The sequence below is a fragment of the Priapulus caudatus genome, unplaced genomic scaffold, assembly GCF_000485595.1.
Source record: "Priapulus caudatus unplaced genomic scaffold, Priapulus_caudatus-5.0.1 Scaffold67, whole genome shotgun sequence".
NCBI classification, from domain to species: domain Eukaryota; kingdom Metazoa; phylum Priapulida; class Priapulimorpha; order Priapulimorphida; family Priapulidae; genus Priapulus; species Priapulus caudatus.
In genome coordinates, this window is record NW_014577128.1 from 455938 (window position 1) to 468250 (window position 12313).

The window sequence follows — 12313 nt, forward strand, 5'->3', positions numbered from 1 at the left end:
TGTGTGTGCGGGTGTGTGTGTATGTGTGTACGTGTGTGTGCGTGTGTGTGTGTGTGTGTGTGTGTGTGTGTATGTGTGTACGTGTGTGCGCGTGTGTGTGTGTGCGTGTGTGTATGTGTGTATGTGTGTATGTGTGAGCGCGTGTGTGTGGTTACCTACATAAAGCGTATCATAAAGAGGCAATAAATGACCAATTGTAGTATTGCAAATATTTGTATCACCTTATACCGATTCTTGCATCGTTCATCAGAAGCATTGTGTTGTATTTTATTCTATTTGCGTTACAGTGGCGTCTTGGCCGTGACTAACCGCTCTTTATATGGGCAACATGGAAAGTTTTGGATGGATAACGTAAACTGCACTGGGACGGAAACATCACTGGAGCAATGCGACCATTCGGGTTGGGGGAAGGAGAACTGCGGTGAAGGCGAGGTGGCAGGCGTTATCTGTGATACCGTAAATGCCTCAATTGAGGCCGGTACGTAATCTCACTAGATCAGCGGCACTAGCAAAGCTTCGCTGCATAATGTGCTCGCTGCGAAACTGCGCCGTTCTTAATTCCGAACGCTATTAGATTATCAATGTATTTATTTCGTATACTCATTGCTTTCATTTAGAGAGAGGCTTATCATTAAATCACATCCCATCACCAACGGCATACACTCCCTATCGCGACTTTAGTGTCCTACGCTCCATCACAACACCAACGCCTCCTCCCCTAATCATAGCGTCAACACTTTCCTTCCTATCCTAGCGGGAACATCCCTCCTGTCACAGCACCCACGCTCTCTGTGTTCCTGTGTCTTCGGCTGGAATGTTTGGGACAGAACCCAACCGGCGAAAAGGGACAGGGGGCGCTGGGTGACCTATAGTTTACAAGTGCGTTTACAATGTTATGCGGTCGTCCAGTGGATGAATATCTTTTGCACGCGGTTTATGTGTTTCTGTTTATATTAGACCGACAAATATTTCGGAATGTCAAATGGTTTAGCGCCTCCAACGCGCACACACGCGCGCGTACACATACGCGCACACACACACACACACACACACAGACACACACACACACACACACACACACACACACACACACACACACACACACACACACACGCACACACACACACACACACACTCTCTCTCTCACTCACTCTCACGCACACACACGCACGCACAATCTCACGCACACACGCTCGCGCATTTCTATATCGCTATGCGCTTCCTGGATACAGAAGGCTGTTCACCCCTTCTGCCCGCACCTATACATTCCTTATATGTAAGGCACATGTACGCACACGAGCCAGGTACACGTATAGCAGTCCTGTCCACGCGAAACTTTCACAGTCCGATCCTAAAGTTACGAGAATGTTCTGCGTAGGATAAGTCTGAAGATAAAATCATGCTGCTGACAATGTCCCCACGTTGGTATAGTTTGACAACGTTTTCGTTGCAGCTATGCCGGTAACACTGCGATTGACAGACAACAACGAGACAAGTGGTAATCTGCATATCCTCTACAACGGAGAGTGGCGCTACATTTGTGACGATAATTGGAATATCGTTGATGCAACGATCGCTTGTCAACAGCTCGGATTCAAGTAAGCTAACGCGCATATGCGCGCCGAAGATGGCTTCACACATTTTCTAAACGAAATTTTTGTGATTGCTCATGAAAATTAAATACTTGATTGTGCCCCTTTTCCGAGCTTTCTCTATCAGAAAAAAATTCATACCATGTCTATCAAGTACATGTTTGCCTGATCATATCGACTTGATAAATAAATTTTAAAATATTTAAAATTGGCGCGCAATTTTTTATAATTTCGGCAAAAGAGTCGACGCAGGTCACGTGACAGTGTTTATCAACATCATCTTTCGGCAGGAGAGCAACGCCGTATAGCGGCAATAACAAGCACTGTTTTCAACGTATATCCCGCTTCTATCATCCCATGCTCACTTTGCGTCGAATAGACGTAAACCCGACTAGTCTTCTTTATTATCACGCGTATACGAGTATACGCAAGCGTAAAATCCTAAAATGATTCAGTTATGTCAGATGTTTGTTACCGTTGTTTGTTAAAGGTGAATATATTGCAACGGAATTTTTAATACAATTTTTTTGGCTGGACCTATTTTGAGTGATAACTCCTTCTTCCAAAACTCGCTGCAATATTCTGTCAGCGTGGTCGTGTTTTTATTCACGTTTGAAAACGAATAACGGCGTCGCGTGCATGACCCCCGTGTACTCTCTATAATATGCTTGCAATATATCTGTACAGCATTGCCTCTCTTCCTCTGCATAAAGGGCTGCAGCTGATGCAACGTCAAACTCGCAGTTCGGAGGCTCAGGGCCCTACTGGCTCGACGAGGTTAGATGCGCGGGCAACGAACTTAGGATCGAGGACTGCGGCCATACTAACTGGGGGCATGACAACTGTAGCCCTGGTGAAGCCGCGGGTGTCGTGTGTGTTAACACTGTCACACCCGGAGGTGAGTGCACGTTATGTACGATTGTCAAACACATGTGTAGGTCTCATGGTGAATTTGCGCTGTATCATATGTAAGCATCCACGGAGAATACTTACTGTTCATGGTATTAAAGAGTATGAATTCCTTCCTTAAAAACATAATGCCGTGATTTCATAATTGCCGTGGTGCAAAAGTATAGTAATACATCGCGACACGAAAGTAACGCGTTCCAAAAAATCCTGTTCATAACGCGAAATTCCGTACCGCGAATCACACTGGGAGAGGGAGTTTTTAGATTAAAAAACAAAACTTTGTTTATTATTTTGAATAATTACGTAAGAAGCGCTAATATTCGTTTCGTAACGCGAATAAAGTAATCGTAACTTACTTATTACGTAGTATATGCATATAAAAACCCGATCTCTACGACGAGGTCGGTTGCCTTCTGCCTATTTATTTTAGATTGGATATATACATAGGCCTACGCCTGTAGTTGCTGTAGATTTAATGTTAATTTGTTATGTGATGTCAGTAATTTTGATTTAACTCGTATGTTAATTTACCGCTTTTTTATGTGCGCTAACTATTTAGGAGATTACACTGTCCGGCTTGTTAATGCCAACAGTACATCGGAAGGAAATGTAGAGGTGATTCGCTACGGAGAATGGCGCTACGTGTGTGATGATGACTGGGACATACGGGACGCGATAGTCGTTTGTCGGCAGTTGGGATACCTGTAAGAACTTATTCCTAATCACATGAATACATATGTTATGCTAGTTCAACATGATCAATACTAAATTGTTTAAAACGGTTTTCAAGTACGTTACGACATATTTATAGCAGGCTCATATGAGTGCGTTCACAGTGCGGGCCCCTGTTCAGTTGACAGTTCCGTTATTTTATTTTACTTTACAGAACAGCTAAGAACGTGACTGTCAAGTCCCACTATTCTCCGGGTTCCGTTAGTTTCTGGCTTGACAACGTTGACTGTACGGGAAATGAGGAAAGCATTGAACAGTGTACTCATCGTGGCTGGGGTATAAATGACTGCGGAACGACAGAAGTTGCCGGTGTCATTTGCTCTAACGAAAGTAAGCTAAACGGTTTCATATTATGTAGTACTAGTATTCGCTAGTATATTTGAAGAACTAAAAACACGTTAACAACAAACAGCAATTAATTCTTGAAGTGTCATTGTCACCCTCCCGGAGGTTTAGCGCCTTGTTAATAGTACTAATAATGATCTCACAGTTATTGAGGTGAGCTATCTTAGCTCCATAATCATGGTTCTGTTTTGAACTATCCGCAAAGAGTCAAATAGTGTAAAGCTAACACGGTAGAAACAAGCTCAACCAACATGCGACCATGAGTAAAAGTTGTTAAATGTTGGAAATCTTGACTAGTTTAAGCACGAAGTGTGAATGTTGCTACTAGTCATTGTCTACTGTCCCATTCTCGTCCCTATCTAGCCGTCGACCTGAACGTCAGACTCATGACGTCACTCGGCAACGTCAATAAATACTTCGGCATGGGGCAAGTTATGTACGGGAGAAAATGGTACTGGATTTGCGCGGATGACACGTGGGATATGAACGAAGGCGCAGTCATCTGCCGTCAAGTGGGATTCAGGTATACTACTGTTTGGAACTGTTGTTCAATTATCAATAAATCAATGTCGTTGATATCATCGCAATTGCTGTGCTCGTCTATCACGCCTTCGTCGCATAACGAAATTTTCCAGCATGCTCCCATTTTACCTCCACAAAATGGCATCGCCGAACGCGCAGATTTTAAATCAGTTTTTTGAAGTGCTCGCGAGATGAGCATGTAAGGTGATATCTAGGAACGAAACGCGTTTCGCTTGGCAGATCTCTTGCATGGGTGCCGGCATTACCAGTGTTTTGAAAACGCGTAACGTCCGCATTTATCCTGGTCTGATATCGCAGCGGTGTGCAGAGTGTAGGCGTTAATACACAGCATGCGACTGGTCGCCCCGTATCGATGTGGGTGAATAACGTGACCTGCAGAGGAACCGAGAGAAATATTGCTGAATGTGACATTGACTTCGGAAGAAAATGCATGAACAACACGATAGGAACTGTACAGTGCACAAGCAGGGACGCGGAGCTCGAACGTAGGCTATATTACAGTCTATCGCCAAACGATGTGTAACGATACACATATATGTATATATATATATATATATACATACATATATATATATATATATATATACATATATAATAACAATATGTATGATAATTATCTGTCTATTTCAATGAATAGTCGGTTCGGAAATATTTAGCATCATCGCTAGCGCTGGTGCGTCGCAATCCTAATCGCACTTTCTACCAGTTGCTTTCCGGTGAATTTCTCCTGAAGTCAAGAGTGTATATCCATAAATCTTCTCGCGTTCTATCGTTTTACCGATTGTCTTGACCGTATGTTTAGCGCCCACTGTGACAATTCGGCTGGACGGCGGCAACTCCTCACAAGGAAATGTGCTCGTGTATCACCACTACGAGTGGGGTTTTGTCTGCGATGACATGTGGGACTATGCCGATTCTATGGTAGCCTGCAAACAACTCGGATTTAGGTATGCGTGTGATGTAATAACACTAGTATTCCGACGTAAAAAAATCACATGGATAGGTATATATATCATAGAATAATAGATTAGTAGATATATGGATAGATGGACGGATGGATGGATGGATGGATGGATGGATGGATGGATGGATGGATGGATGGATGGATGGATGGATGGATGGATGGATGGATGGATGGACACTTGAATGGATGCGATGATGTGGGAATGATGGATGGCATGATGGTAATGATGGTTGGATGGATGGATGGATTGGGATGGGCATGGATTGGATGGATGGGGATGGATGGACATGGATGGCATGGATGGAGGCATTGGATGGTATGGATGGAATGGTGGATGGATAGATGATGGATTATATGGATGGATGGATGAGATGGTATGGCATGAATGGATGTATGGATGCGATGGATGGATGGATAGATGGATTGATGGTGGAGGCGATGAATGGATGGATGGATGGATGATGGATGGATTGGATGGCGATGGATGGATGGTATGGGGATGGGATGGATGGTGATGGATGGTATGGATGAGATGGATGGATGGGCGGATGGATGGATGATGGATGGATGGATGGTATGGATGGAGGTGGATGGATGATGGATCGGAGATGGATAGATGGATGGCATGAATTGAATGAATGGCATGGATGGTGCGGATGGATGGAATGGATGGAGGATGGATGGAATGGCATGGATGGATGGATGGATGGGGTGGTGGATGGTGGATGGATTGGATGATGGAGGATGGATGGATGGATGGATGGATATGATGGATGAGGATGAAATGGATGGATGGATGAATTGGATGGATGATGGATGCATGGAGTGGAGGTATGGAATGGATGGATGGATGGGATGGATGGGTGGATTGGATGGATGGATGGATGGATGGATGGTGGATGGTATGGATTGGATGGATGGATGGTGGATGGATGGATGGATGGATGGATGATGGGATGGATGGTGGATGGTATGGATGGTGTGGATGATGGGATGGTGGATGATGGATGGATTGGAAATGGATGGATGGATGATGATGGATGGATGGATGGATGGATGGATGGATGCGAATGATGGCATGGATGGAATGGATGGATGGATGATGGATGGATGATGGATTGGGATGGATGGAATGAATGGATGGTGATGATGGATGGGATGGATGGATGGATGGATGGCAATGGGATGGCACTGGTCTGGATGGATGGGATGGCATGGATGGATGGCATGGATGGAATGCATGGGATGGATGAGGAATGGTATGAGTGGTGGATGCAATGGATGGATGGATGGATGGGAATGGATGGATGGATGTATGGGGATGGATGGATGCGATGGAATGGCATGGTATGGATGGGATGGGGATGGATGGATGAAGTGGATGATGGATGGATGGATGGATGGAGATGGGATGGATGGATGGCTGATGGATGGGGGGATGGATGGATGGAGGATGATGGATGGATGGATGGATGGTGGGATGGATGGTATGGTATGGATGAATGGATGGTGATGGATGGGGATGATGGATGGTGGATGGGATGGATGGATGGATGGATGGATGATGGATGGATGGATGGATGGCATGGATGAGGGTGATGGGATGGCAGATGGATGGATGGATGATCGCGGGGGAGTTGTGGTGGGATGGATGTGGGGATGGCGCGATGGGGGTGTGGGGGTGGGATGGATGGGGAGTGGGGTGGGATGGGATAATGGGGTGGGGATGGGATGGAGGATAGATTGATGGATAGATGGGATGATGGATGGATGAAGTGGGATGGGGATGATGGATGATGGATGAATGGATGGATTGGAGTGTATGTATGGATGTAATGGATGGATGGATGGATGAGATGGGAGGATGGGGGATGGATGGATGGATGGATGCGATGGATGGATGGATGGATGGATGGAGATGGAATGGAATGGAATGGATGGATGGATGGATGAGATTGATGGATAAATGATGGGATGGATGGATGCGGATGGAGGATGGATGAGATGGATGGGATGATGGATGGATGGATGGGATGGATGGATGGGATGGGATGGTATGGCATGGATGAATGCGATGGATGGCATGGGATGAGTGGATAGATGGATGATGTAGATGGATGGGGATGGATGGTGGTATGAATGATGGATGGAATCGGCATGGGATGTATGGCATGGATGGATGGATGGATGGGATGGATTGGATGTATGAGTATAGGCGGATGGCGATGGGCTTAGTGGTAATGGATGGGCATGGGGGAATGGCATGGTGATGGATGGATGGAATTGGAGGCCGCGGGCGCGTCCCCCTGGTGGAGCCTGTCTGCCTCCGTTAGGATGGGGCGCCCGCCAGGATGGCAATGGGAGGGATGGAATGGTGGATGGCATGGCATGCGATGGTTGGGAATGGTATGGTGATGAATGGTGGATGGAATGGATGGGCATGGATGGATGGATGGAGGCATGGATGGATGGATGGATGGATGGATGGATGGATGGATGTGGTCATGGCGATGGATGGATGGATGGATGGATTATGGGCATGGATGGATGGGAGTGGTATTGATGATGGGATGGATCAGATGGATGGATGGGATGGATGGATGATGGATGGGCATGGGTATGGATGCGATGGATGGATGGATGGGCGTCGGCGATGGATTGGATGGATGGATAGATGGTTGGATGGAATGGATGGATAGTATGGATGGAAATGGGATGGATTGAAATGGATGGATGGATGGGATGGATGGATGGATGGATGATGGATGAATGGATGGAGAATGGATGGGATGCTGGATGATGGATGGATGGGATGGGATGGATGATGGATGGTATGGGATGGATGGATGGGATGGGAATGGATGGATGGTATTATCGGGGTGAATGGAGATGGATGGGATGGATGGATAGATTGGATGGATGATGAGATCGATGGATGATGGATGGATGGATGGGATGGATGGATGGATGGTTGTTGGTATGGATGGTGGATGGAGGGGATGGATGGATGGATGATTGTGGATGGATGGATGGATGGATGGTATGATGGCATGGATGGATGGACTGGATGGATTGGATGGATGGCATGGTTGAAGTATGGTTGGATGGATGGATGGATGGATTGAATTGATGTATGGGGTGGATGAAATGATCTGGATGGATGAATTGACGGACGAACGAACGGCTTGCGACGACGCGACGGAGGTGCCGGGACGGACGTATGACTGGTCGTGAATAGATGGACACAAGCGTGTAGGTGTGTACAAAAATGGACGGTCAGAACGGCACGGATAGATAGGTAGAATTAAAGTGAGAAGAATCTGTAATATCTCAAACTTTTATCGCATTATTACTACTATCGCATCGTAGAGCGGCAGCAAATGCAACGATAAAGTCCTTGTTCGGTCCGGCGGAAAATTTCTGGGTTGACGACGTTGAGTGCAACGGTACAGAGACATCGATACAAGACTGCGCGCATGCGGGCTGGGGAAAGGAGAACTGTGGTCCCTCCGAGGCAGCTGGCGTTTCCTGCACTGACACGGGTACGTTTACGATGCTTCCTCTAGATGGGTGAATCCGATCGCTCCCTTGATATTGTGTACATCGTTGAAAGTATATTCGCCGTGATGATGCCACGTAATGATCGCTATCGCTCCAAATATGATACGCTATGCTTTTCAACTACGCTCGCGTATAACCATTCTGCGTATGCGACACCCGACCATACGTTTTCATGCGTGTCTATCGCACAAAAGCCATGACATAGTTGCAAACGACGCGATTAGATGCCAGCAATGTCAGTGCAGTAATTGGGCTTATGACAGCGATAGATATTAGGTGCCGATAGGTACTATTTGCTATTGATTATATATATATATATATAGAGATATATATTTATATATATATATATATATATATACATCGAAACTGGACGTTGAAGTCAACGAATAGCGTTCTGTTAGTGACTCCTGTCGAAGTGAGGCTTGAGAATCACCTCGGGCAACATGACACCCACTACGGAAACGTTCAAGTGTTCTTTGCGAACGAGTGGCGCCACGTGTGCGACAGCGGATGGGACACCAATTCCGGACTAGTCATCTGCAAGCAGCTTGGCTTCACGTAAGAACAAGCTCTTTGCTGCCAACTCTTATAAACTATTACAGCCGTCGACATCTGCAATGACACCGATTGCCGACATTACCGATAATTTATAAGTATAGTATTCAGTTTGGGTCTAGGACAGTCCTACTTTCGCATGCCGTATAAGCATGTAAATATTAGCACGCATGTAAATATTAGCACGCATGTGCATTATTATTATTATTATTATTATTATTATTATTATTATTATTATTATTATTATTATCATCATCATCATCATTATATATTATTATTATTATTATTATTATTATTATTATTATTATTAATATTAATCGAAAATACGGATACCTATGATTTCAGCGGAGTCAACACGATCACTAAGAAATCGCACTACGGAATCGTTTCAAACTTCTGGCTCACGAATGTCACGTGTTCGGGCACTGAGACACAGATAGACACCTGTCCACACGCTATGTGGGGCAAGGTTTCGTGCTCGGCGAGAGAGGCTGCCGGTGTCATTTGTGCCAATCCGGACGTTGCCGGTACGTGGCCCGTCGTTCGAATATACCAAATCGAATTGCGGCACCTCTGTTCAGATATATATATATATCAGGAGTTAATAAAGACAATATTTGTCTTTATTAACTCCTGATATATATATATAAACAAATGCTTAAAATAAGTAAAAGGTGTTTAAATTTTAATTAAAATTTATTTTAAGCAAATTAAATTAAAGCAAATTAAAATTTAAACATCCTCTACTTACTTGTAACATTTGTTTTTTATCTACATGGGCGTTCGTGTGTGTTTTTACTATATATATATATATATATATATATTCTACATACAAGAGCTCCTCGTAAATTGGTAGGGTAGTGATGTCTCTAATATGTACCTAATCGATAGGTTATATGCTTGGCGAATGTGTAAGCAATTCACGCGCGTGTGTATGCGCCAGTACATGTGAATTCAAACGGTGTAACTGTCAGACGATCACGCTCACGAGCTTGTGCAGAAGTCGCCGTGTGTTTGATAAAGCGTACTGCGTGTGTCACCTGAACAGACGTCGACCCGGAGGGTGACATCATGATCGTTGGCGGCGATAACAGGACATTCGGCAACGTGATGATCTTTCATGAGTCGCGCTGGCTGAGCGTCTGCGACGATCAGTGGGACGAGGCAAGCGGCCTCGTCGCCTGCCGACAACTGGGCTTCCAGTAAGTAGACGTATTTCAAACAAGAAGCACATAGGAGGGCACCACGGGATGTAGTTTCACATGGAGCGGGGCCTCCTGCGCTTTGATGAAAAATGTTATTGATGGTGAAATGCGGTGAACAACTAGTGTCAGTGCGTGGTAGCCCCGTCAGGTTTTTCTATATTTTGCTCCATCTCGATACGATGTTAAGCATGTGCGTGCGTGTGTGTGCGTGCGTGTGCGTGCGTGCGTGTGTATGCGTGCGTGCGCGTGCGTGCGTGTGTATGCGTACGTGCGCGTGCATGTGCGCGTGCGTGTGCGTGCGTGCATGCGTGTGCGTTCGTGTGCGTGCGTGTGCGTGCGTGCGTGCGTGCGTGTGCGTGCGTGCGTGCGTGTGCGTGCGTGCTTAAAAGACGTAAATGTATCTGCCAGAGTCATTATATCCGTTTCAGGGCAGAAATTGTATTTCAACTTTCACTGAACAGTTGCTCTCATAGTTCTCTCTTTATACAATAGAAATCTCAACAGCGTGACGCGAAATTCACAGCATGGCCGCGTTTCCGGTTACTGGCTGGACGATGTCCGCTGCAAGGGCACGGAAACGATGCTGTCTCAGTGTGCTCACGGTGGATGGGGCAACAACAACTGCGATAACGGAGAGGCAGCCGGTGTCGTGTGTGCTGATACCCGTAAGTGCGACAACTTTACGACAAGATGGCGGCAGTAGGAGTGACGCTTCAGTCCGATTTAATAACCATGCTCCGTTTAAGTAGTTCCCCTACGTATTATTATATTCGTGCGTTTTTCACAACGCATCACTGACGATTAATCTAAAGTCTTTTTACATTTTTTCCCCGACTCGTTATTTTTATTTGGCAATTTTCCCCCGTGAATCGATAATCGAATATGGATTTGTGTTGATTCGCAGCGTCCGTTACGACCCCATCTGCCGGCGAGAGCGCGCCCACTCTAAGGTTGGCAGGTGGCGCCAGCAGCCACGGAAATCTGCAGGTGCTGCACGCCGGGGAATGGCGCTATATATGTGGCGACTCATGGAGTATGGCCGCCGGTAATGTCGCATGCAGACAGCTGGGTTTCAGGTGCGACTCTTTTACTCACATTGCTCTTATATACGACTACAAATATCCCTTGTTCTTCAGCTCACATCATCTCATTGCGCAGCAATGTAAACCAAACAAATGTATAAAAACGTACTCTATAGGGTAGTGACTGGCGTTAACACCTTCATGAAAACGACAGTCACGTAAGCGTGTGGTAATCAAACAAACGAAAAACATCGATTATAGACTATTGACTAGTAACTTTTGACTATTGACTATTGACTATTGAATATTGACTACTGACTATTGAGTATTGAGAATTAACAATGGACTAAGAACTGACGTCTATCGACTATTAACTATTGACAATTGACTCTTGTCTATTAACTATTGACAATTGACTATTGTCTATTAAATATTGACTATTAAATATTAACTATTGACTATTGACTATTGTCTACTGACTATTGACTCTCGAGTGTAGAAGTTGGTTATACGCAAGCGGTAATCTGTCGTTAATTGTGCTTCAGCATCGCGCTCACCGTAGGACTCCCGGAGGCTCATGACGTAATTAATCCTCGCTACTGGATGGATCGCGTTCACTGCAGCGGGTCTGAGCTGCGCATCGAGGACTGTGCTCACAACGGCTGGGGATCGCGCAACTGCAGCTTGTTCGAGATGGCGACGGTGCAGTGCTCCGAAGACAGCGGCCCAGGTATATATATATATATATATATATATGTGTATGTGTGTGTGTGTGTGTGTGTGTGTGTGTGTGTGTGTGTGTGTGTGTGTGTGTGTGTGTGTGTGTGTGTGTGTGTGTGTGTGTGTGTGTGTGTGTGTGTGTGTGTGTGTGTGTGTGTGTGTGTG

At 45.5% G+C, this 12313-nt stretch overlaps 1 protein-coding gene across 1 annotated transcript in view; it reads left to right on the forward strand.

The window, feature by feature from the left end:
- The window catches only part of LOC106821279 (deleted in malignant brain tumors 1 protein-like), a 47463-nt gene that overhangs the window by 3275 nt on the left and 31875 nt on the right, over nt 1–12313 (forward strand). Inside the window, exons 5-19 of the mRNA XM_014826021.1 lie at nt 288–478; nt 1454–1598; nt 2306–2490; nt 3061–3205; nt 3388–3563; nt 3942–4101; nt 4419–4606; nt 4924–5068; nt 8455–8627; nt 9048–9204; nt 9547–9728; nt 10250–10403; nt 10899–11071; nt 11311–11482; nt 11974–12158. Coding sequence (XP_014681507.1) covers nt 288–478; nt 1454–1598; nt 2306–2490; nt 3061–3205; nt 3388–3563; nt 3942–4101; nt 4419–4606; nt 4924–5068; nt 8455–8627; nt 9048–9204; nt 9547–9728; nt 10250–10403; nt 10899–11071; nt 11311–11482; nt 11974–12158 — 2531 coding nt within the window. The remainder of the gene's footprint in view (nt 1–287; nt 479–1453; nt 1599–2305; nt 2491–3060; nt 3206–3387; nt 3564–3941; nt 4102–4418; nt 4607–4923; nt 5069–8454; nt 8628–9047; nt 9205–9546; nt 9729–10249; nt 10404–10898; nt 11072–11310; nt 11483–11973; nt 12159–12313) is intronic.